The 25,693-nt window shown below is 47.8% G+C and overlaps 2 protein-coding genes across 2 annotated transcripts in view; both read right to left on the reverse strand.

The window, feature by feature from the left end:
- The window catches only part of LOC104359809 (dynein axonemal heavy chain 9), a 105,499-nt gene extending 102,656 nt beyond the window's left edge, over nt 1-2,843 (reverse strand). The window contains exons 1-2 of the mRNA XM_042802655.1: nt 2,777-2,843; nt 1,234-1,494 (exon numbers count right to left, since the gene is read on the reverse strand). The gene's annotated coding sequence lies outside the window, so the exon portion shown is untranslated. The remainder of the gene's footprint in view (nt 1-1,233; nt 1,495-2,776) is intronic.
- Nucleotides 2,844-24,856: 22,013 nt separating this feature from the next.
- Nucleotides 24,857-25,693, reverse strand: part of LOC104367512 (dynein axonemal heavy chain 9) — a 79,301-nt gene continuing 78,464 nt past the window's right edge. The window contains exon 39 of the mRNA XM_042802311.1: nt 24,857-25,011. Coding sequence (XP_042658245.1) covers nt 24,944-25,011 — 68 coding nt within the window. The 3' untranslated portion in view covers nt 24,857-24,943. The remainder of the gene's footprint in view (nt 25,012-25,693) is intronic.

The following is a 25,693-nucleotide window of genomic DNA, read 5'->3' on the forward strand; positions in this document are numbered from 1 at the left end:
GTACAGCTGGAGAAGATTGGTCCAAACCCTCAGACCGCCAGGTTTTATCCCTACAACAGGAGTGAACTCATGAGGGAAAGCTGCCCAGAAGAGCCCAAGAAGCCACCAACTCTCCCCACTGCACCTCTGGATCTCTGATCCATCTTCCTGCACCTTCTCTTCCCCCTTGGCCAAGCAAGGCATTTGCTGTGGGCTGCAGGAAGACACCTGCCCCACTGTGCCGCAGACTCAGAGATCGACACGAGCCTTCCCATCACAGATCCCTTTCCAAAGCAGAAGGCAGGTGACGTGGGGACTTGGGAGGACGCCCACGCTCACCGCCAGCTGCAGCCACCAACTGCCAGCCGCACGCCCACCAGCACTGGTCTGCAGGGCTCACACAAGATCTGTCTGTGCAGCATTCCCAGCACCAGCTACTCTGCTGGCGAGAAAAGCTCACAGGGTAGTTGGGTGCAAAATCTGCCTTGTTGGTGTTCTGTCGTGTTCTCAGCTCCCGCTGTGCTGAGCGTGCGCTTGCACAGGAATACCCCAAGCAAACAGCATCAGTACTGTCTCTCGCTGACACGAAGGGCTGCTTGGGCTCCCGCCCGCCTGTCCTGCAATGCCTCCTGCACCTCTGCTGTGACCAGCTAAGGGCACAGTGCTCCTTGTCACAGGACCCTCAGGGTAGCTGACAACCAGCCATCCTGAGCGCACCTGCAGCCTCTCCTGTCTCCCCTCCCACAGCTTCATTCCCTGCAGTTCAGGGGTAACAGCCTCAGAAAAGTCTGGAGCAAGATGTGGCCTGGAGCCCAGCCCTCCATCCCGCATGTCCTCCGCCAGGCTAGCAGACAGGTCTGAGCCAGAGACAGTGCCCAGACAGCAAGACAGAGGCACAGAACTGGTGATCCCTCTGAGACACTCTTCCCTGGGTTGCGAAGGAGCGTGACAGTAAGGTTACCTCCCCTTCCTTGTGGGGCAGGATGAGAAGCAGGGGAGCCAGTCAACAGTGGAGAAGAGCTGCAACCAAAGAACCCACCTCCAGTTCCTCCTGCTCTCCATGGCCATGAGTAAAGGGTAACCTGGTGCAGTCTCATGGCTACTCTGAGTTACGCCAGGGTCTGAGTACGCACCGGCTGGGAAGCAGCTAGAGGAGGGTCAATACAGTGCCCCAAACCATGGGCCATCAGATGGCACTGCCCCCCTGCAATGCAGAGGGGAGATACTGGATTCCCACGGGAATCTTCACCCTACCTTGTTGAGGGTGTTCAGAGCAGCATGGGCAGCTTCCAGGGCAGGCTCAGCTTTGGCCAGGTCCTCCTTGCAGTCCTTCTGTTTCTGCTCGACCTCCCGGGCGATAAGTGCCACTTTCTGCTCCTCCTCATCGGCGATTGCCTTTTCCCTGCTCACTTTCTCCGTCTCTACCCCCACCACCTGGATCAGCTTGTCAGCATCATCATTCTTCTGCTTCAGCTCCACTTCTTGGGCTGCCAGCTTGGCCTTCAGCTCATCCACCTAGAGGGAAGAAACACGTGTAGGAGCACCAACACTCCCCAATCTGCTCCCCACCCTGCCCAGCAGCACAGGCTCACGCTCAAGTGGGGCTGGGCAGCACCCAAACACGTGGAGGGCATGTGTGCAAAGCAAGCAATGCCCTGGCAGCACAGGAAAGCTGTATTTCTAGCTGTTAGCGGGATACTGATGCTCTCCTTTGCTGATGGTTGCTCGAGTCATGGTTGGAGAGCCCATGCTCATGTTCCACAAATCCAAGCAGCCTGCTAGCAGTGAGGAAACCAGCACAGGAGAAACCAGCACCAGCAGGACAAACTGCTAAGGAGGCTGTCCCACCTCTGCTCCCTGCATCTGCTTGGAAACCAGACAGAGGTGCCAGGGCTACACAAACACTGCTTTGAGCAGGATCCAGTGGGAAGCAGGTGAAAGCTTTCATTTCGGGTATTATCATGGGATTATTTTTCTATGGCCCGGGAGTGTCACCACGGACCAGGCATTTGCAGGAAGCTTCTCACTATAAAGCCAAATACATCCAGCTTTGAACACGAGATCTGACGTTACATCCCATCCCTGGTAACGGAGACATGCATGCACTGTGCACGTGTGCTTTGCAGTGTTTTGCTACGCTTTCTTTTGCTTCTCAACCCTGACACCAGCAGACCAGGGCACGTGGTATTTTGCCACATGCAGGTTTTGAGGAGGACCCTGGCACCAGGAACCAGCGCTCCCCGAGCCGCCTGCTCACCCAGGAGCACCCTGCCGCTCACCCACCCCTCCACCCCATGCTCCCCACACACAGGGCAGTGGCAGCACCCCATCAGCTCCCTCATAACCATCCATTCCTATGGGTTTGTGGTGGGAAGGGCTTTTTTCACACCAGAAAGATTACGATTGGGATCTGCTGACAGGTACATCCATTGTCAAAGCTCCAGGGCTTGAGGGGCTTTAACATGTGATGTTAAATGAGCTTGAGAAGAGATTTCTCATTCAGCTGGTAGCCAAGAGGCATGTCAGTGATGGCAGCTCCTCACACACCGCTCCACTGAGCAGCTGCTCACACCCAGCAAGGTAGGAGCCCTCTCCAGCAACAGGCTGAAGCATTCGCATGATGCTTGCACCAGCTCTCAATTGAAAAAACTGCTTTCTAAAATCAGCCATTTCAATAAATTTACACAGGCTCTGTGCAGACCACGGAGTTTTTCACTGTCCTGCCGTTATGCTCATAAAGGAGAGCTTAGAGCTTAGAGCTCCTGGGGTATGTCTTTACCTATATAAAAATACTTACTAGAAGGGAAGTCAGACACTTGCTTTTGTTGATAATTCCACTTTTATACCAGAAGAGAGAGCACAATTTGCAATCCTATAAACTGAAGCTATTGACGTTCAGCATCAGCTCTAACTTGAGAGTGGTTCACTCTTGGAGTCTCTTTGTGCTCTTCATCCATTGTCATCTCCTGCTGCCTGGCACTACAATGCTGCTCTCACCATGAGAAAGACGCCACTGTAAATCCAAACGACTCTGGGCTCTCAGGAGCACATAATCCCTTCAGTCGACAAACTCAGCGGTAGCTTCTTGTTCAGCTACACGACTTCGGGGATTGCAGGAAATTGAAGTGGGAGGCTTTGCTGATGTCAGATATTGCTTGTGACCTTTTGCCCAAAAGTCAGTCATCATGTGTGAGATACATATATGAACGGGAGCTTTAGGGGTTTACAGGACCACAACAAAACAAGCAAGGGATTAAAACCCACTAGTACTCAACAGTGTTACAAAATGAGCAGATGTAAACTCAGCCTCCAGCGCAGCCCATGAGAACAGAAAATGACCTGATAAAACCTGTTTTCAGCCAGGCATATGCAATAATGGAAGGGTAAATGACTTGCTATAACATTGTCAGGATTTAAAAAAAGCAAGAAATTCAGCTAGGGCTTTGCCTAAAAGAAATATTTGGAAGCTCAGAAGTGTACGTTACTGCGAAGTCCCCTGCCCAGCTGGGCTTCAGTTACATGTCAAATTCCCAGTGAAAATGATGTGAGTTGGAGCTGTGACGTGTATCCGAAGCTCTGATGGACCCTCTGCCAATAGACCACACCACATCTAGGGGACATATGGTGACCTCTGGTCTCCCTTACCTACAGAAGGATTTTAGAACATGAAAAGAAACAATAATATTTCCCCAGTGAGGCTAAAACTAAAATGCAGTTGAGCAGGGACAATTTATTAGTGTTTGTGCAGTGGAAGGAGAGAAACAGGAGCTACACCTAAATAACCAGACTCACTATCTTTAGTGATGTCCTGGGGGTGACACAGGGAATGTACTTTTATGAACTTCACTCTTCCAGTTTCACCCCCTCAGCACAGCAAACAAGTTTCCCTTCATGCTATACTTGCATCAACAGCAAAAACAGTCTGTCACATCCATTTCAACTCCCCTCCCACACATCTTAATGTCCAGACATAAAAATGTCTGATGAGACATCAGTGAGCAGGCAGGCCTCACACCACCGCCTTTGGGAAGGCACAGGCACAGCAGAAACCTTATATGTGTTCCCATCAATGACCTGTGGAGCCATCCCTGGAAGAGCAACGTTAGGAATAAAGGCATGAAAAGTGCTCTTCTTTCTACAAATGTCACAGTAACAGAAGGTACTCAAACTTCTCCTCTCTCGCACCAAAACTGACTTTTCATCCAAAAAGGATGGTAACTTGCACACAGAGATATTTTCTGTTTCTTTGGAAAACCAAGATAGTTATCATATTTCCAACCATTACACTTCCAAAATCCTGAGGTGGCCAAGCCTGACCACCACTGATATGTATCATCTCGGGGTGTGCAGAAAACTTTCCCAGCACAGATCTTCTCACAGCCCAGAACATCTCCAAGAGTCGAGTCACACAGTCTCCCTCCTTCAACTGACACCCTCCATACTCCTAGCCCACCTTGTGAAAACCAGCAGTGTTATAAGCCATTCAGATCAGCAGCAGGGCCATCCACCATCCTTTGAGTGCATTTCCAGGCTGCTCTTCTCTGGTCATTATTGGGTCAGCTCCATGGCACCCCTGGTCAGAGTTACCAACAACATCCCAAGTAATACATGCAACAACATCACATCCGAAACACGACAGTGCAAAAGGAGAACAGCACGGGAAATATTATGTCACACAATGTCTGCTCCTTGAAGCTGGTGCTTAAATAGAGAGGATGAAAACTGATGGAGTTAAATAAAAGATGACGACGTTGTGGAGACTGAAGCCAGGAAGCCCTATTGATCTGGTCTCGTGTATTGAGTTTACATGGCAAGGTTTTGGTAAGGAGGGTGCTGCAAGGGTGGCTTTTGTGAGAAGCTGCTAGAAGCTTCCCCCATGTCCGATAGAGCCAATGTCAGCCAGCTCCGAGACGGACTCGCCACTCGCCGAGGCCGAGCCCAGGCGGTAGCACCTCTGGGATAACGTATTTAAGAGGGGGGAAAAGTTGCTGCATAACTGGTCAACTGTAGCCAAAGAGAGGAGTGAGAATCTGCGAGAGAAGCAGCTCTGCAGACAGCAGGGTCAGCGGAGAAGGAGGGGGAAGAGGTGCTCCAGGCGCCGGAGCAGAGATCCCTGTGAGGACCGCGGAGAAGCCCGTGGTGAGGCAGGCTGTGCCCTGCGCCCGTGGGGGCCCACAGGGGAGCAGGCGCCTGCCCACAGCTCGGGGCGAGCCCCACAGCAGAGCGTGCGCCTGGAGGAGGCCGTGGCCCCGTGGAGAACCCACGCCGGAGCAGGCTCCTGGCAGGGCCCGTGGCCCCGCGGCGAGCGCAGCCCACGCCAGAGCAGGTTTGCTGGCAGCACTTGTGGCCCCCCGGGGGCCCCGCGCCGGAGCGGTCTGTTCCCAAGGGGCTGCACGCCATGGAGAGGACACGTGGGAAAGAGCCACGCTGGAGCAGTTCGTGAAGAGCTGGAGGCCAGGGGAAGCACCCGGGCTGGGGAGGTTCATGGAGGACGGGCTGCGGTGGGAGGGACCCACGCGGGGGCAGGGGAGGAGTGTGAGGGGTCCCCCCCTGAGGAGGAAGGAGCAGCAGAGACAGCGGGTGATGGACTGACCACAACCCCCATTCCCTGCCCCCCTGCACCACTGTGGGGGAAGAGGTTGGGAAAATTAGGAGTAAAATTAAGTCCAGGAAGAAGGGAGAGTGGGGGGATGGTATTTAAAGATTTGGTTTTATTTCTCATTACCCTACTCTGATTTGATTGGCAATAAATTAATTTTCCTGAGTCAAGAGTATTTTGCCTGTAATGGTAACTGGTGAGTGATGTCCCTGTCCTTATCTCAACCCATGAGTTCTTTTCCATCTTATTCTCTCCCCACCCTTGTCCTGCTGAGGAGGGCAGTGATAGAGCAGCTTGGTGGGCATCTGGCATGCAGCCAAGGTCAACCCACTCCACCTCAGTGTAATGGAAACCTGGAATACTCAATGTGAGGGGAAGGCTGAATACCAGCAAGTCTGTAAGACATTGCTCAGGAAGGCACTAAAAGGCATGGGGCAAAGATAAAGAGAAGCAGCTCCACGTGGAGGGGCAGAAAGAGACTGTTTTATGTCCAGCACAAGAGCAGTGAATTGGGGATTCACATCTCTTCCAAGACATGAGCCCTCACAGCTGACAGTGGAGTTCAGGGTGCTGCAGTGACCTCTCCTGCTTGGTCCTTGCCAGCACACTGGACCCTGCTGTACTGTGGAGCAGTCACAGGCACATGCTTTATAGACTACCATCGAGACACACCACAGAAGAGTCATTACCACATCCAGGAGAGGTAAGAAAGACACCATGGACTTTTCCAGCGTCCACCAACACTGGTGAAAGCAGAAGATGCTTTTTGGGTAACACATAACTGGTAAGCAGAAGCAAGCAAGTACTACAAGACAATAACAGTACAAAGAGAGAGTGAGGTGGCATGGAAAATCACAGTAGACTGTCATGCCAAAGAGAGAGCACTATTAACCTCCTTCCCATAGGCAAGGCCAGGGTAATAACCAGATCACAGGATAATAACCAGATCAAAGTGTGAGCAGACAGATCCAGCATATGCCTTAGCACATGGAATATCATTACTGGCCACAAAAGGGTCAGTACTTGGTCCCAAGCAGTGATAAGAAATGTGAAAGACCTGTGAGCAGCTTCCTGATTCCAGGACAATCTGATAAGCAATTGGTAAGGTGAGGTAGAAAGAGAAAGAGCAAAGCAACTGAGAGAATTAAGGGCAATGTACTGTGACTCCAACAGGGAAGGAAGAAGTGTTTGCCTACAACCAGGACAGTGTGAGAAGAAGTATGAAAGAATAGAAAACCTGGAGGGCAGGCTCCCAGAAGACTCATTTTATCTGATTGTCCCTGCCTTGTTTCAAGAACACAAAATACATCACAAAGGTCAGCGATTAATTGATAGAGGAAGCAAGACTTGAATCAGGAATCCAGTGATGCAATATTAACCAAAAATCATCCTAAAAATTACTTGGCAGCAGGCTCTGAACAGAGTGCTGACCTCTTCATAGAGAACATCACTGAAAAACAAATGATTCACCCCACACATCTTCCCAAGTCTATTATGTCCTAATAACTGGAAACTGGCTTCCGCTTTTCTGAGTACTGAGAACAGCCCCTGTCTTCAGGGAAAGACGGTTAGCTAAGATGTAAGCTAATGGGAAACATTTCTCTAGAAGAAAAGTTGGTCAACAGTACCAAGATGTCCAAATCGCAAAAGAAAAAGAAAAAAAAAAAAAAAGATTGAGATTGGGTAGAGGGGAGAAGAGTAAAAGGAGAGGGAGAGGTTATTTTGAAACTGGAATGGTTAAGTTAAAAAAAGTACCCTGCAACTACGGGCACAACAGCCCCCTCACACTGAGGCCACACTGAACAGTCTATAGAAATACATAAAACTCATAATTAACTTGTCACAGCATCCAAGCAGCAGGAATCTGGAGAATGCTGATGATGGGAGCACTTGTCCTCAGACTTAAAGCACAACCAAGCCAGGTATCACAATCTTCTTCCTTTGCTTTGAAAATGAAAAAAAAACACAGCATACTGCTTCTGAGCACCATGAATACATGCTGGAGATGACACACCTGAGGGAGACAGAAGACTTGTCTCTTCCTCAGCACCAAGATCAACCATTTCCATGGGTGAATGGAAAGTCCAGACTTTTAAATCCATATGCGAGATTGAATGTTCTGGTATGATTTCTAATACTGCTAAATATCCACACTCTGGTTTCAAATCAACAGCAGTTTTGACTACTGCTCACGTCTGATAATTTAGGTGTTTAATTTTAGGCCCCCAGTGCTAATTTTAGATTCAAATTTGACATATTTGTCCTCACTGCTCTGCATCTTAATCAACTTCACAAGCAGGCACTTCTCGCCCTAGACTCACTCCAACCAGATATCAACTTTTGGGGTTTTTATCCTCTTGTAATAGCAAAACCTACAAGACCCACAGATGCTGTGGCTTCCCATCTCCTCCTCCTTCCTCCATTACTGCACATCACCCATTTTGTGGCTCATCAGAGAACCCTTGAAAACATAACACCCATGTGAAGATATGTCTGAAGAATACAGAGGGTCCCCATGTTTGACCGCCACTACAGGGACTTGTTTCCTCTCAAAAGGTTAGTTTCATATTAGTTGCTCCCAATAAAAAAATAGATCTAACCCATCTTGTCCCCCACTGAGGCATCATCAAAACCAGCAGCACCCCACAGGTCAGCAAAACTATTTGCCTCCATAGGTAAGGCAGACGTGAGGTCTGCTTTGCAGTGAGGGCGCGTACGTATTGCTCTGGTGGGCATCCCTGGCTGTGACGGGTGCTCTCTGCTACCGGCTGTTCAACCTCAGCTGTATCCTTACAGAGGAGATGCTAAAACCTCCAAAGGGGACATGAAGCATGGCCACTCCCCTCCTGTCTCCTCAGAGACCTCTCCTGCACCATGAAGAAAGCAACTGTTTGAAGTGAAATGTAGATTGTCAGAGCTGAGAGGCACTAATAAAGCCCATGCACCACCCTCCCATAAGGCATGTATCCTATTGATCGTGACAGATATGGTTTATGCCACCAGCATTATCCAGAGCATATATATGATAGGGGTTGAACCTGCTAGTCCTTCATTCACATCAACCCTGCATTTCTTTGGAGCAACTTCAGAAGAGGTCCATTTGCCACAGTAGAAGCTTGTAAGTAGACATTTGTAAGAGTTAATAGAATATGAAATGGAGAGAAAAAATGGGAGTTGAGCAACAGATGTAGACAGTAAAGCTCTGAAAGGCAGTTTAAGAGGTTTGTGAAATACTCAGAACAACATCTAGTCTACCACAGAACAACACCAGTGCTGCTCTTTAGCAGGGTGAGTTTGGGATGGCTAATCTACATTTCAGATATGCACTAGTCTTCCTTAAAGATGGATAGCATAATGCAAGGAAAAATGAACATCGGCCTTATTTTCAAAGGGTACTCTATTTAGTTTGAAGGAGAGTGTTCTTGATGAAGTCATTGTAGATTTCCTGGATGCAACTCCCAAAATCACCAATCTTCCAGTATTTTATAAGCTATTTTGTCACCACATCTGAAATATAATAATTAAAAGATGCACACAGCCAACTGGATCCCGATCTCGTTTTACTCACTAAGATCTTTCATTTGGGATTAGCACCACACAGAGAGCAGAGACTGGGCACACACCTCTTACCTTCTCCTTTCCAGTACAGAACATAACTCCTGCTCCTACAGGAACCAGTTCAAGCCAGACTAGAGGCAGGATCTAGCACAAATTGCACACCCTGCACAGTTTCAGCCTGTAAAGTTGTCCTTCTAACCAGGATGCAGAGATGTCTCTAACAGAGAAACAAGGAAAACCATCAGCTTTTAACCCCACATCTGCTTACCTGTGCAGATGTGCTGTTGAGCTTCTCCAGGCCATTCTCCAGCCGTTCCATTTTTGCTTTTAAATCCTTGCCCTTTTTCAGTAGCAAATTCTGATAGAGTTTAATTTGCTCAAGAAACGATTTTGGGGTGGTGTAGTTATATCGTCGCTCATTGCTCAGATATAATCGGGATATCTCGTTCACACTTGTGTGGACATAGGCCATGAATTTGCTTATTGAATCTTTCACTGAATCCTAAAGGTAAGATGAGAAGACAAGGAGAAAATATTTCAAACAGAACAACTATATATAGCAGTGCCGTATAGAAAGGAACTTATTAACTTTTTATTCTGCTGCAGCAAAATCCAGGATTTAACATCTAAGTTGATCCCTTTTCATTTGTTATCTCTAAAATAACTTTGTCTGTTTGTGTACTTTATACCTTTTTTTATATCATTTTATCTCATACTTTATCTTACTCTAAGCAATTTTTCTAGCATTCAGCTCTACAAAATAACAGCCTTTTAAGTATAAATTTGGGCTTTTCTCCTGCACAAATGGGGAAAGCGCACACTCATAAAAAGAAACATTGTAGTCTTTATTCTTCAAAAACCCTGTCCAGAAAAGCTAAATAAACAGAATGGAATCTCTTTTAGTCTAGTAGCAGGTTGTCATCAATGAGAACTTGACATATTTTTGCCCCTGAGAATTACAGATGCTCAGACATGCCTGTGAAGAGTAAAGTGTATGTTCCCTGCAATAATCCTAAGCACCAGGTTATTTTCTGCACTGAGTTGTAAGGTGCCTCCCTCGCTAACAAAGCAGCCGTTTCACGTGCAATACCAGCAGTGTACAAACACACACGAGCGTGGTGCCCGTGGCCTCACTTCTGCTGAGGTCCATGCCCCTCTCTGAGAAACCTGGACTCTATTCCAGGCATGGGTCAATCAGTTATGCTTAATGCACTAGAGCGCTACCAGCAATTCCTCCCCAGCCAGCCACCCACATGTCCTGGGTAGTTTTGGAGGGCAGTGAGGGTGAGCAAACCCTCCCTGCAGCACTGTCCTCATTGCGTGAGGCACTGCTGGCACTGAACGGAGGGACGAGGTCGCAGCTGGCTGCCCCCACTGTGGTTTAGGCCTGGTTGGCAGCCAACCACAACACAGCAGCTCTCTCTCCCTTCCCCTCCGGCAATGAGAAGGGACAGAGAGCCAGGCTTGGGGTTCAAGATAGGACTGGGATGGGGGAAAATCCCCCTTTTATGATCATGAGCAAAAGGCAGACTCATTAGGGGAAGAAAAAAAAGAACATACATTTATAACAGACACTAACAACACATAACAGAGTAGGACAGTGAGAAGCATTGCCACATCTTGAGAACACCTTCCCCCCACCCCTCCCTTCTTCCCGGGCTCAGCTCTGCTCCCGATATCTCTACCTCCTCCCCCAGGGGCGCAGGGGCAGGGAATGGGGGGTGCAGGCAGTGCTGCCACTTCCTTCATCTTCGGTGAGGGGAGTGTCCGAAACTTGTTCCTCCTGCTCCATCGTGGTCCCCCTCTCACAGGAGACAGTCCTCCACAAACTTTCTCTGACTTGAATTCCTCCCACGGGCCGCAGCGTTCCCCACACTGCTCCATCATGGGTCACTAACTTCCTCTGACTGGATTCTCTCCCACGGCTGCAGCCCTTCCCGAGCTGCTCCGGCGTGGGACTCCCCCGCATGCTGCAATCCTCCCAGCACTGAATTACAGCAGTGGGGGCTGCCTTTTCCCATGAGACCCCGGCCTTCTTTGGGCACAGAACCTTGATTATCCGAGCAGGAGCAACAGGCCATAAATCAGTGTCTGCTCCACCGTAGATCTCCATAGGTGGCAGGGGGGGCCGCCCTGCCGTCTCCCCACAGTATACAGGGGGGTCTCTGCTCCGGCACACCTCCCCCCTCCTTTCTTCCTCCGTTCCTCCACTGACCTTGGTGTTCACGCAGCTGCAGCCACTCCTCCTCACCAGTCCCACTGCCCGTCACCACGTCCCTTCTTAAATACGTTATCGCAGAGGCACAGCTGATGGGCTCAATTTCCCAAACAGAAGTGGAGCTGACGTGGAGCTGGGGGAGCTTCGAGAAGCTTCTCACAGGGGGCCGCCCCGATAGCCCCCTCCCCTGCCACCAAAAACTCCACCACTCACTCAACCCAGGACACGCCTACACCCTGCAGAGGAACTCAAACCCAGGCAGGGCGCAGGCACCCCCGGTGCCGGGGGTGAGGTGCTCACCTCCACAGACTCTGTTTCTCGCAGAAAGCGGAGGCTGACGGACTCGAGGGCTTCCCGCGGCCACTCCTGGAACCAGTCTATGGCTGTGCAGCTGATGATGGCGGGGAATCTCCTGCCGCGGACGCGCAGCTTGCTACCAACAGGCGAAAAACACAGCACGACCTGTGGAGCCCAAGGAAGGAGAAGGTGAGAAGACACAGATGGGAGCAGGCACCGGGCTCTCCAGCCACAACGATCTCACACCATCAGCTGAGGGTACAGCAACCTCAATCCTTGAGCCCTTGCACATCAGGCCAGCAAGCCTGGCCTGGAAAAGGCATAATCTATCAGTAAACATATTTTTTCTCCACAACAAAGACAAGCAGAAGTGTTAAGCATTGCTACGATCAGAAGCAGAAGCCTGGCACACTTTCAGGGTTGCAGCCAACATTTAATATAACCACTCTTCCCTGTTTTAGCTGTGCCACAAAGCTTTGCCTGGCAGAGAAATGACGTCCAGATTCAAGTGGTGCAACCAGGAATTAAAGTGAATGGATCTAAATTCTCCTGGCAGGACCACGGGCCTGCCTGACTGAATAGTTTCCCCAAAAGCCAGCATTGAAAAGGGTTGAGGTGGCTCAAATGAGAACCTGTTTAAAATAGTGAAATGTCAAAAAAAAAAAAGGCAAAATAGAAATAAAAGCATTTGTGAATGCATTTTCCCCTGTTCATTGCATTTTTGCACAGCAAGTCCTTTGCTTTTCAGGCTTTTATTTCAGTCCAACAGCTGCTTAAAGTTTCTGAGTTGCAGCAAATCATGCGGCGTTTATGGGTCTCTAGGAAATCTCTCTTTGCATTACTCTGGGGCCTGGTCAATGGGCTGTTACTCCCCTGCCCTCCCAGCCTTGCACCATTTCTCCTTCCTCCTGCCTCAGTGCCCTTTCCTCGCCTATCTGCCCTTCCCTGCAGGCTGGGAGCCTTCTTCTCTCACAGCCAGACTGCTCAGTTCCTCTCACCAGGCACAAGATCTCCCTTTTCCAGAAGAAAACTCTGTTCAGGGTGTAAAGTCAGGACAAGACAAAGTACCTTTTCTCTTCACTGCCCCACCACCAGCTTTAACAGCAAAATAAAACCCAAGGACCAAAACCTGCCACCACCATTCATCACAGCCCTTTTCCTGCAAGCCTGCTGCAGCTGGATTTACAGGATCTGCTAATCAGGCACAAAAGAGCACATGGACAAGTTCCCACCATAAAATGAAGTAGCAATATATGAGCAAGGGCTGGTTTGGGAAGCAGCATGTCTCCCTAAATCATCATCCCTCTCCCACTTGTTAGCCCTGGCTGGTACCTGCACAGCCTTGCAAGTGCCATGGGACAGGCTGCTTGCCCTGGCTTTGATTGGTGGGGGTTTTGGGTGGCAGGGGAGGGGGCTACAGTGGTGCCCCTTGTAAGAATCTTCTTGAAGCTCCCCCAGCTCCAAGCCAGCTCCACCTCTGCACCAAGGCCGAGCCCATCAGCTGTGCCTCTGCGATAACATATTTAAGAAGGGACGTGGTGACGGGCAGTGGGACTGGTGAGGAGGAGTTGCTGCAGCTGCGTGAACACCAAGGTCAGTGGAGGAACGGAGGAAGGAAGGAGGGGGGAGGTGTGCCGGAGCAGAGACCCTGTTGTGGTTTAGGCCTGGTTGGCAGCCAACCACAACACAGCAGCTCTCTCTCCCTTCCCCTCCGGCAATGAGAAGGGACAGAGAGCCAGGCTTGGGGTTCGAGATAGGACTGGGATGGGGAAAAATCCCCCTTTTATGATCACAAGCAAAAGGCAGACTCGTTAGGGGAAGAAAAAAAAAAGAACATACATTTATTACAGACACTAACAACACATAACAGAGTAGGACAGTGAGAAGCATTGCCACATCTTGAGAACACCTTCCCCCCACCCCTCCCTTCTTCCCGGGCTCAGCTCTGCTCCCGATATCTCTACCTCCTCCCCCAGTGGCGCAGGGGCAGGGAATGGGGGGTGCAGGCAGTGCTGCTGCTTCTGCCATCTGCAGTGGGGGGAGCTTCTGGAACTTGTTCCTCCTGCTCCATTGTGGTCCCCCTCTCACAGGAGACAGTCCTCCACAAACTTTCTCCAACTTGAATTCCTCCCACGGGCCGCAGCGTTCCCCACACTGCTCTGTCATGGGTCACTAACTTCCTCCGACTGGATTCCCTCCCACGGCTGCAGCCCTTCCCGAGCTGCTCTGGCGTGGGACTCCCCCGCATGCTGCAATCCTCCCAGCACTGAACTACAGCAGTGGGGGCTGCCTTTTCCCATGAGACCCCGGCCTTCTTTGGGCACAGAACCTTGATTATCCGAGCAGGAGCCACAGGCCATAAATCAGTGTCTGCTCCACCGTAGATCTCCATGGGTGGCAGGGGGGGCTGCCCTGCCGTCTCACCACAGGATACAGGGGGGTCTCTGCTCCGGCACACCTCCCCCCTCCTTTCTTCCTCCGTTCCTCCACTGACCTTGGTGTTCATGCAGCTGCAGCAACTCCTCCTCACCAGTCCCACTGCCCGTCACCACGTCCCTTCTTAAATACGTTATCGCAGAGGCACAGCCGATTGTCTCAATTTCCCAAATAGAAGTGGAGCTGACATGGAGCTGGGGGAGCTTCGAGAAGCTTCTCACAGGGGGTTCGCCCCGATAGCCCCCTCCCCTGCCACCAAAAACTCCACCACTCACTCAACCCAGGACAGACCCCCCTGTATCCTGTGGTGAGACGGCAGGGTGGCCCCCCCTGCCACCCATGGAGATCTACGGTGGAGCAGACACTGATTTATGGCCTGTGGTTTCTGCCTGGATAATCAAGGTGCTCTGCCCGAAGAAGGCTGGGGTCTTGTGGGAAAAGGCAGCCCCTGCTGCTGTAATTCAGTGCTGGGAGGATTGCAGCATGCGGGGGTGTCCCACGCCGGAGCAGCTCGGGAGGGGCTGCAGCCGTGGGAGGGACTCACATTGGAGAGGAGTTGTGGAGGACTGTCTGCTGTGAGAGGGGGACCATGCTGGAGCAGGGGGAAGAAGTTCCAGAAGTTCCACCCCTGCCCCCTGAAGATGGCAGAAGCGGCAGCACTGCCTGCACCCCCCATTCCCTGCCCCTGCGCCACTGGGGGAGAAGGTAGAGATATCGGGAGCAGAGCTGAGCCCGGGAAGAAGGGAGGGGTGGGGGGAAGGTGTTCTCAAGAGGTGGTAATGCTTCGCACTGTCCTACACTGTCTGTTAAGTGTTGCTGTTGTTAGTGTCTGTAATAAATTTATGTTTTTCTTTTTCTTCCCCTAACAAGTCCGTCTTTTGCCCATGACCATAATGGGTGATTCATCCCTCCCTGTTTTATCTCCAATCCCTAGCCTTTTCCTTAATTTTCTCCTTCTCAGCGCTGGAGAGGAAAGGGGGGAGTGAGCAGCTGTGTGATGCTCAGTTGCCCTTTGAGCTCAAACCACAACACTGCTGTTGGCTCAGACATCTCTATAAGGTGTCACCACCTCCACCAGGAGCTGAGAACTGGTTTTTAGAAGCTGCAAAAGCCAGCCTGTAACAAAACCTCTTGTTTCCATTTCAGAAGAGCCAGCTGAACTCAGAGCTTCTGCTTCTCTGAAATGGCCACTACATGCTCACACTCATGGCACAGACATGTAGAAATGCTTCCTACACCTTCAAGCATAAGTCTCAGGCACCTCTGTGCTGTGCTCTCAGGACCACGCAAGCTTCAGAAAGCTGTCCACGTACAAAAGCCCTCTTCTGCACCTATACTGCTCTCTCTCAAGACCCTGAGGCAGAAGGTGTGTCGGTGCTCATGCTCCACTGGGCCAAGCCCCACTCCTGTGCTGCTCCCAGAGGTCCAGCATGCCCTGGACCAGCAACGGATCGATCAGCTTTCTGCACAGCACATGATGCCGTCATAAAACACTGGGGAGATTAAACAGCACTTCTTGGGTGACCTCATCCATCTGCTCTAACATATCATTAAGAACAAGGGCAGACAAGGAAAAGAGATCAGTCTCAAGTAAATCACATTCATACTGCCCTTCCAGTGTACTTCAATAGCTAACAGGAATACACCTAGGGAGGGACATCAAACCAAGGTGCTAGAAGAGCTACCAAACAGCATCAACACTCATCAGAAATTCCTCTCTACAGTGGGAGAGGGAGAAAGAGGAGGACTGATTTCCCTATCCCTGGGCAGCTATAGTGTGGTACAGTCCCCACATTCTTCCTCAAAACTCAACTCTCTGGCTGTTCTCCATCCTAAACATGTACCTACCTACATGAAAAAGAAAACATGCTACCCTACCTCAGTGAATGTGCCCCACCAGCACAAACCAAGCAGTGAGTAAGAAGGAGGATATGCTTTCATTAAGCAAAGATCAAGCCTTCACTCAGTGCCCACCCTGCCTCCCTGCTCTGGGACCGCAGCACTGTGCAGTCCAGCAGATGGGTAAATACCTTATGGAAGAGTCTAATTCCTTTTTGTACTGTACTTTCTTCATGCACCGGGCATACCTGGTTAGTCCCAAATATGTTTTGGGATCTCAGGACATCTCTATAAGGCCTTTCTGTGCAGGAATATGGGCTGCAGAGGAAGAAATCCTGTGAGCACGTTGTGTCCCAGAACTCTGTTTTTAAGGTAATGGTTTTTAAATTATTTCAGCTATAGATTATCAACAGCATAAAGACTGACCTCCTCTGGAACTTCATCAAGCAGCAAGACCTAGTTCTGATGCACCCCAGTTAAACCCCTGTGTGAAAATGGAAAGGCTGGTCCTGCTCAGCTCTTGAAAATTTTCAACTTCCACTGTGCTTTCTAGAGCCCAAGAAGTGATGACAGCAGACAGCATTTCCTAGTACTACTTGCTGAAAGAATCGCAGCTCCTATCACAAATGGGCAGAAAAACCTTTCAGGATGCAATGTGACCTCCCTACAAGGCAGCCCAGAGCACCTCCACACCCTGCCCCTGCACCCAGGCCGATGGTGAGCACCCAAACTCCTCCAGTCTGTCTCACTCACCTTCAGCTGTTGTCGAACACGCTCTATAAAAAACTTCCAGCAAGTCTCCCTGGAGTCCACAAGCCCCCGGCTTTTGACTTCATTCCTCACACTGTTGATGATGTTCTCAACTTCATCGTCAGGAAAGAGATCAGGAATTTCACCTAAGAGAAGAGGGCACAGTTTGGTTTATTGGCCTGGATTTTGCTGCAATCTTAGAGCAAAGTGAAGCAGCTGCCTCCCTCTTCAGGGGCTCAGGGAAGTCCCTTTCTCAAAAATCATTATGCTAGGTGCTCACAGGCCCCAGCATCAGAAAAGTGACACAGAAAGTCATTCTGCTAAAAAATAAATGCTTGTGAGAGCAGAATTTCTTTATAAAAGCACAAGGTAAACAAACAGAATAGAGTCAAAGTACAGAAAGTCCATTTTTTTCAGATATACAATGCTAATTAGATTATAAAACAAAAAAAAAAATCAAATACCTAATCTGCTATACACGATAATGAAATCATTTAGTTTTGCGAAAGAATTAGTTACATGTACAATTTCTGCAGCTGTTCAATGCCATTTCCAACAGTGGCCAAATAACTCCCAGATCACCAAAATATTTTAGCAGTTAGAAACCTTTTAAAAGTTAACAGTTATGCAGTTGATTGCCAAAAATGTATCCAACCAAATTTTTTTTTTTTTGTGGCTCCTTAATTTATCACCTATTCATTTCCTTTCTAGCTTCTGATTTGATTGAAATCATCATTATTGAGAGAGATACTGTCAATATGAGCACTAAGGACTTAGGAAAATACACTAATCAGATATCTGCTCGTTTATAAGAAAGACTACAATATGTATTTTGTTCTAGATTTTTAGGTGATGATAAGAAGTGAAACAAGTAAGAAAAACAAGCATACAGTCAGCAGAGAGCAGCCAGACCCATCAGTCAGCACCCGCTGGGTGCTCATGTCCTGGGAAGTCACAGTCCCTGCGTGGTGCCTGGCTCCCCGTGCTCTGAGCAGGACCTCTGATCCGTCCCCACTTCACTGCCCAGCAGCCACAGGAAAACAGAACGCCTTCCAACGCCACCGTAAGGTGACCTGGACACCCCAAAGCCAGGCTGCTCGGCCTGCCCCTTGCTGCAGGACACTGCAGAGCTTCACCTTCAGTCATGAGAAGTTTGTGTCGTCTACACCATGGATAGAAGGTGGTGGGAGCTACTCATCACCCCCCACAACAACCCCTGTCCTTACTCCTGGTTACAAATTCATCACGGGCAGGGCTTGTTTGTTGCTGAAACCATCTGGCCAATTTATAGCCACATATGTCAACTCCGGAGTTACTCACAAACTACTGCTCCACTGTGCTGTCAGCTCTCCACCCCCCAACATCTATGGAGGTCACCTGAACCAGCTGGTATCTTCCCACTAACAACTCATAAATAAGGAACAAATGGCATGCAGTTAGCAGCAGTGATTTATCAGGGAGTCTGGGGAACATGCCTGCCCTGGGCTCCCTACTGCAGTCAGGGTGACACGGCTGCACACTCCCTGTACCTGCAGTGCAGCCGGCATGGGGAATGCTCATCCCCACAGGGTCGTGCCATGTTCTGCAGGGAAACAGAGCACTGGCACGTGGCCTGACTATTCTGCAATTGCTGTAGCAAGCAACAACTCAAAAACTTAAATGCATCTGGAAAAACAAAGAGGAAAGGGACTGGCATGGGATGAACGGCTAGTTGACACACACAGACATGGTCATCTGGTGGCTTTGCATCATCCACCAACTTGCAGATACTCCAGTCAAATATTCTAGCCAGGAACAACTTATTTTATTAGGCAACTAGAGTGTGGATGCGTGGGATCCCTAGGTCAAACCCTTCATCTGACAATACATTCCTTTGGCTCTGTCCTCAGCCGCAGTATCACAACAGACACATCATTTAATAACCATATTCAGTATAGCATGAAGTACAGAAAAACTGGGTACAAGACATCAGAGAAAGAAAAAAATCTACCAGATGATGGAGTGCATCCTCACCAAGGAGGACTTAGCACTGCTTTTACTCTAGAACTTAACCCACCTATCTTCTAGCTTATTTCATATATTGCCCTTCTGTATGTTCTAGAACTACAGACGCTACCATGAGCAAAACTGATTTCTTCTCCTTCTCTTTTCAATGTAGAGCAATGAGAGATGTACCTGATGCTAAGAAGTCATTCACCAGCACCAAGAACTGCTCGTCTGCCACTTGTGCGTCGGTCATCAGGAACACAGTGCCTATGTTCTTCAGGCCGGCTTTCAGGTACTGGTTTGCCAGGTCTGCCTGCAGGTTGAAAAACAAGTGGACTTGGGTGTTGCACTCACATTCTGCAAAGCATGGGCTAGGCACCACACCTACAAGCAAGGTATTTCGGAATCTTCTCATTAACCAAGAACAAAGCAATTGCAACTAACTAGCATGAAGCTGCATTTTGGCCACTCTCCATGTTCACAGCTGAGCCTTCCAGGTTATATGGCAGAGTACATTGCTATCATTATTGCAAGACATTACCAAGTAAGACTTGACATTATGCCCAGGTCTGTATAACACACAAATGAGAAGAAAGCCCTAGCCAGCACCGCCAGACAAAGGGAAATGCCTGTGGCTGAAACACTTAGAGGTCAACGGTTGTGGCTGAAGACATCAGTGCAATCCCTGGTTGTGGAGGCTGCAGGGGAGGATCATAAAGGTTCACTCTGCCCCAGTCTGTGGGTACAGTAAGTCACATACACAGGGAGGATAAAGCAACACAGGGACTGGGAGAGACAGCACTGACTAGAAATGCTGGTCCTCGGTTATCCCCATGCTGTTGATTTTTCTGGTTTCACAAGTACACATGATTTTTTTTTTTTTTTTCCTGACGTGCTGCAACACTTGTTTTTTTTTGTTTGTGAGGAAGGGAGGAGGACGCCTTGTGCAAACATGGAATTGTCAGTTGTGTATTTCTTCCTTCTCTTCCAGAGTCTGAGCAGGGACTCACCCTTCAGCCTGCCAGTCTGTACAGTGATGCTGACAGAGAGCCTGCTCACATGGAAAAGCTGTTCCATTTCAAATGGAACAGTGTCCTCCTAATGAAGGGCACCATCTTTTTGAAATCCAAGTTGTTCATCAGATGGGAAAAATACCTTCATCCAGCTCAAACTGCATCCTTTCCTTCCTGCTCTTCCAGGTAGGATACGAGACATGCAAGGGACCTGAAGGAATGCACTGGACATTTCAGAAACTCTCTTAGAAATTCAGCAAACACACACTTCTTCCAAAAAAATAATTTGTTACTTTCATCACTGGAAATTTGGATTAGACCAGTTATAACAGCAGGAAGGGCCAATGGCAGACTGGGTAATCTGTCACCACCTTGCTCTTCTATTATCTGAGAAAAAGAATTACTTCATATTTCATAAATTCTTTGAAAATTAATACAAAATGAAGGGAATATCAAATTAACTTCCATCTTCACAGACAGAGAAACAAAGACAGGCTTTGAAAACAACTTTATTAATTGTGGTATCGAGCTAAATTCCCAGATGGAAGCACAGGCTTTCTCAACAAATAGGCAGGTAGGAGCTAGAAAATCCCACAAGTGGAGCTGAAAAACAGAGGAGAGCTGAAAATACCCAACAGATGGTGGGACAGGCTCGTGAGACATGATGAAAACAGCCTGTACAAAACCACGGGTCATCAGGTTGTGCCACTGACAGGGAGGGAACCCAGGGTTCATCGGCCACCACGTCTCCCAGGCAGAACAGTGAAGTTACTGTGGTCTTGATTTTTTCAACATTTTTAATGAGAGTCATTTTGCCAGCAGCTACAATACCGTGAAACCATTTCAGTGATGTTTTAAAATGTTAATTTATAAATCCTAAGCTCCCTAGCTTGCACATAAACAAGCACAGGGACGTGTTGTCTGTAGCAAACCACCTACCATCCACTCAGTCCCTCCCTCATACAAAATACCAGAGAAAGAACTGGATACAACTTGGGAATTCTCCACCTACTCTGTCTTGCTCCTTTTCCACCTCCAAATCACTCCATAACAGGCACCTCACAGATAAGGTAATTACCACATAACGGTTTAATTAGAAGTAATTAGGGTTCACTAGCACAGCCCAGGGCTGACACTAAGCTTTGGGCTGGAGTGCTCTGCGGCCTGGCCAGCTGGGGGGACTGGCCAAGGACAGTAGGTCTGTCTGCACTCCTGCCCAGACACGCTTCAGCAAGGCGCTTGGAGAACCACTGCTCCTCTCCACACTTCCATACCGTGCCTGGAGCTTTTTTAGCATCTTCACAACAGTGTCACTCGGTGTGCAACTAGACAAAGTTTTCAGGGCAAGTTCTGCTTTTTGTTTTGTTCCACTCCACCTCAGCCTTAAAAGTCACCTACCTTCAGGTCAGGGATTCCATACCCTTTCCTCAAAGTGATCTGGAAAACCTCCAGAGAGCTAATGAAGGCTGCCAGTCTGGTCAGGCTCTGCTTGCCGCTTCCGCCCACGCCGACCAGGAGAGCATTTCCCCTGGGGGACTCCAGGATACGGTTGATGCGGCAACTAAATTAAAGCATACAAAATCTCTCGTTAATAAGAGTATTTTTCTCTTTCTCTGCCCAGTGCTTTTCAATACATATTTTATTCACTAAGAAATTGTATTCTGAATGGGATGAAAAATGTCAATCTAAAAGACATGTCAGCAATCAATCCCCATCTCTGCTGAGATCTATACAAAGGACATAGCTGGTGAAAAAAATAGTTTGGTGGTAATTCAGATTGTGTCCAACTTTTTTTCCACCTGCCAAGTCCTGATGGACAGAACTATTTTCAGGTGAAGGCTTGGACATCTTTGTAGGGAGAACAAGGGAAAAAGCACATTACATGGACATGCTGAGAACAAAATTCAAGGCTCTGATGCACCTCCCCAGTAAAGGTTTCTCTCCACAAAGCATTTGGGGTTCATGTTCAGGCGAAGAGTCCTGCTATGCATTAAAGCAAATTCATATATGTCTAGAACATCATAAAACCTGTCTGGAAAACACAGTCCATGTTTCTTATCTATCCAAACCACCACTGCTCAAGAGTGAGATCTTCTTACTCTTAAAATGAACTTGCTATCACTTTCCAGGTCTGTTCACTTGTCCTGTCTGACAGTTGCATTGTGAACTCTGACTCCAATTTATTCTCTTTAAGCAACTGCTGATGTCTCTACATATTAAAACCCCAAGTGAGAGGGGTTTAGAGAATCCCACCTGTGAGAGCTTCAATGTCCTGTGTCTGAAATGCAAGCACCATTCCCCTCTTCACAGCGATGCCTTTATTCAGCTCAATTGACTCAGTATTTCCCTAGACTAATCTAATAAATTTTTCAAAGAAGACTGCAGGAAATACTGTACTTCTTTATTACAACTCAAGTATGGTATGATCTATGCGCAGACTGGCACCAATTGTGAAGTTACACCCAGAAAAGCAATCCAGTTTTAGTGTTCCTGCTTTCAATTCCCTAGGCCAGCCCCCGGTGAAGAGGACAGCGTGGTCTCTGCCCTTGCTGTGCTCCCTGGGGCTGTGTGCTTTCTCAGTGTGCACAAAGGGATCTGGATTAGGAGGTGACTGACAGGTATCTCCTGTTATATAAATGAAGTCCGTAACTTTTCCTTCTTTTTTCTTTTTTTTTTTTTTTTTTTCCCCAACTGAAAATTTTCAGCAAATTCAAGCTGACATTCATAAGCTGTTTGAGATGGAATAAGTTGTGTGTATTTCAGCAAAATGTAATTCCTAAATGCAATGAATGAAATTCACCCAGATCCAGTGAAAATCATGCTGAATAATCAAACCTCATTTTCCTGCTTATTTACAATATTAACTGGAGGGTTAGTGCCAGATTTCGTTGCAAATCCCAATTTATGTGAAGTGCAAAAGGAGCACAAGATAATATTACTGTCACCTTTCTGCAAGTAAAGCAAGCATAAAGACCTATGAACATCAGGTTGCATATGACTCATTAGTACAAAGGAGCAAATGCCCGTGTAATAAGGGAAAACGTGCGCCAGCATAGCTGGCACACTACACTGCAAAATTAAAAGACTGTTGAGCTCCCAGAACAGAAATGGTTAAACAGCTAGTTAAAAGGAGTAGCACTTTATGTATGGGGGGTTTTTGTTGTTTTTTTTTTTTTTTTTTTTTTTTAATTTGCATGAGAGTAACTGCATTAGGTTACCAGGTTCAGCAAGAACTGAAATTACCCACACAAGTGTACAGCAGGGCAGCAGCTTCCTTCTGGCTTGGTCTCACAAACCTGTACCTCTTGATAAAATGTTTTCATACAAAATCAGTTAAAACTATGATTCACAGGGCAGGTCCATTTTCTGAAGTGATCTAAGGCCAGATCTGCATCTCAGCATCTAGAAATCAGTCTGTTTCTGCTGGGATTCCCAATAAGTGTTTAAATCATATTTGCAAGCTGGAGGTATGCCTCACTATCTATACCACAGACATGTAAATAGCTTAATAATTATCAACTGGAGGCTTGATTTTTTCGTGTAGTCCCACATGTCCAATTTCCAAAGGGAATCCATCTGGACCTCCAGGCATCTAAATGCAAGCTGGATTTTCAAAGGATCAAAGCAGTTTAAATGCCTCAACCCTTTTAAACTAGTAGGCTGAATGCACATAATCTTGCTTGATATACATTTGAAAATTCCACTAAGAACCTGTGTAAACATGGCTCTGAACTAGTTATGAAAACATTTAGGGAAATCCCAGTATAACTAGTTCTGTAGCTGGCTGTCAAGTGAAGACAATAAAGCACTTGAATATTGTCGTGTACAATAAACGTTCATGCCTTATGCAGAACATCAACGGCCAAAGATATCATAACAGCAACCACACTTTAAAATAAACACCAGCACGCAGTCCCCTCATCAGACAGCCCAGGCATCCTCATGGTTTCAACAGTGCCCTCCAAACTCCAGCTAGAGAAGCAGTGCAGCATTTGTGCTGGACATGTCACACGGGCAGGTGAAGCTTCTGTGCACCTCCAGCTCCACCAGCTATAATTATGGGATATCTACATCCTCCAGGAAACTCCACAGAAGCAATCTGCAGCGATGAATGCTATGATGAGACCATAAAGCAAAAAAATCCCCTTACACATGGCACATGGCATCCTCAAATAGTACCAGGTTCATGGCAGCATTGACTTCATTGTAGTTGTTCAAGGCTTCCACAAGGATCTGGTTCAACTCCTCCCAGGTTGGAACTGGCCTGTAGCTGGGTTCACTGATGCCTTTAGCAAAATGGCAATAAACATTCATTCGCTTGGTCTGCTCTAAAGTTTCCTCAATGTCCTGCCAAAGAAAAAAAAAAAAAAAAGAAAAGTATGTATATAACAAGTATAGGAAAAAACATTGCAGCTCTATGCCATCTTTCCAAGTAAAGCATGGTGTTCCAGCAAATGCCTTTTTATGCCCATATAGTTGCACCTGCATGTTGGAAAAGGAGGAAGAGGGACAAGGGGCAAAGAGGGTGAAAGGAAAAAGCCCCAATACTACCTTCTTTTGCTCTGAAAACTTTTTGCAAATCACAAAAACTCAACTTATTACCATAAGAGGATGTGGCCACAAGAAAAGCCCCTCAGCAATAGCCATAGCACTAGGCTGTTGCACGGACAGTGGTAACACCTGGAAGAAAAAGTGCTGTCTGCACTACTCACCACTTCAGTGATACCTGTGTGATTCATACAGAAACATTTGCTAGGTGATGCCAGGCCTGAAGGAAAGCAGATCTAGAGCTTTCATTTGAAAGGTATTTTGGAAAAAGGGAAAGCACTAGGGATTTGTGCCTGCATTTCACTTTGCCTCTATCAAGACAGGATTTGACCCTTCTGCTTTTGCCACATGAGACTCAAAGCACTTCAATGAAGGAATTCAATCAATTCACAGAGCCCAAATCTTCTCTTCCAAATGCCCTTGTGGAGTACAGCATTTACCCACATCACAACATCGGCAGCCCGGAATATGGATGACTGAGATTTTGCTCCTGGGCTCCCATCAAGAGCACTGCCCTCCAGGCAAGTGAGAGATGGGCAGACCTTGGGTCAAACTTTCCTTTCCCAAGGAACTTTTTTCCTGTAGGCATGTACGTTATTATCAGAGTTATGAACCTCAACACTTACGTCATAGAATTTCTTCACCATCTCCAACTGGATTTTATCAAAGGTACTATAATCCTTTTCTTCAACCATCTTGTCCCGGTACACCCGGTTAGACTCATGCAGGTAGAGTTTCAGTAGATCTTGGGGCTGCTTCAGACATTCCGGGGTAGAGAACAGAAGGCCCTGTGGAGAGCAGACACAGCCAGTAAACCCCATCTTGACCCTAAGGGACTAACTTCAGCCCCAGCATCCAGGCTACCACGCTAGAATAGGGCTGAATCACTAAACAGAGTTATTCTAGCAACCTGCAACTGAACTTCTTAACAAGCCCCTACTCAAAGGCCCCTGGAGAACATGCCCTTTGTTACCCCCAATCTCCCAAAGCAGTTTATGTTCATTATATTCATTTTGATACCCCAAGCAACATCCCCAGCGCAGCCTGGCTGGGCTGCTGGTCCTGATCTCAGCAGCAAAGAACATGCAGAGTCAGGACCAGACCAGACGTGTGGCTTTTTGCATCCCGACACCACACCAGGGGTGTTTTGTCAAGAAGAAAAAATAGTTTGGAAATTTTAGTGGTAATGATATTTTTTTTTTATCAATTAATTTTAATTAGGTGCATTCTGCCTGCAGGAAATATTAGTTGCTGTCTGCTTATTACAGTATGTTTACCATGAACTCTATTAAAATGCATAAAAGAATTATATTTCAAAGAGGTGTCACCTATAACTAAGCCTATTAACAGCACACAGGGTTTTCAATGGCATGGATTAAATAGACAGTTTTTATTCTAACATCTAATTATTTATATATAAAATATAAAATGTATTAAAACCAATGTAAAGCAGTCCCTCTCAGCTCACCA

The sequence above is a fragment of the Tyto alba genome, unplaced genomic scaffold (assembly GCF_018691265.1).
Source record: "Tyto alba isolate M040663 unplaced genomic scaffold, T.alba_DEE_v4.0 Super-Scaffold_39, whole genome shotgun sequence".
Taxonomy (NCBI): domain Eukaryota; kingdom Metazoa; phylum Chordata; class Aves; order Strigiformes; family Tytonidae; genus Tyto; species Tyto alba.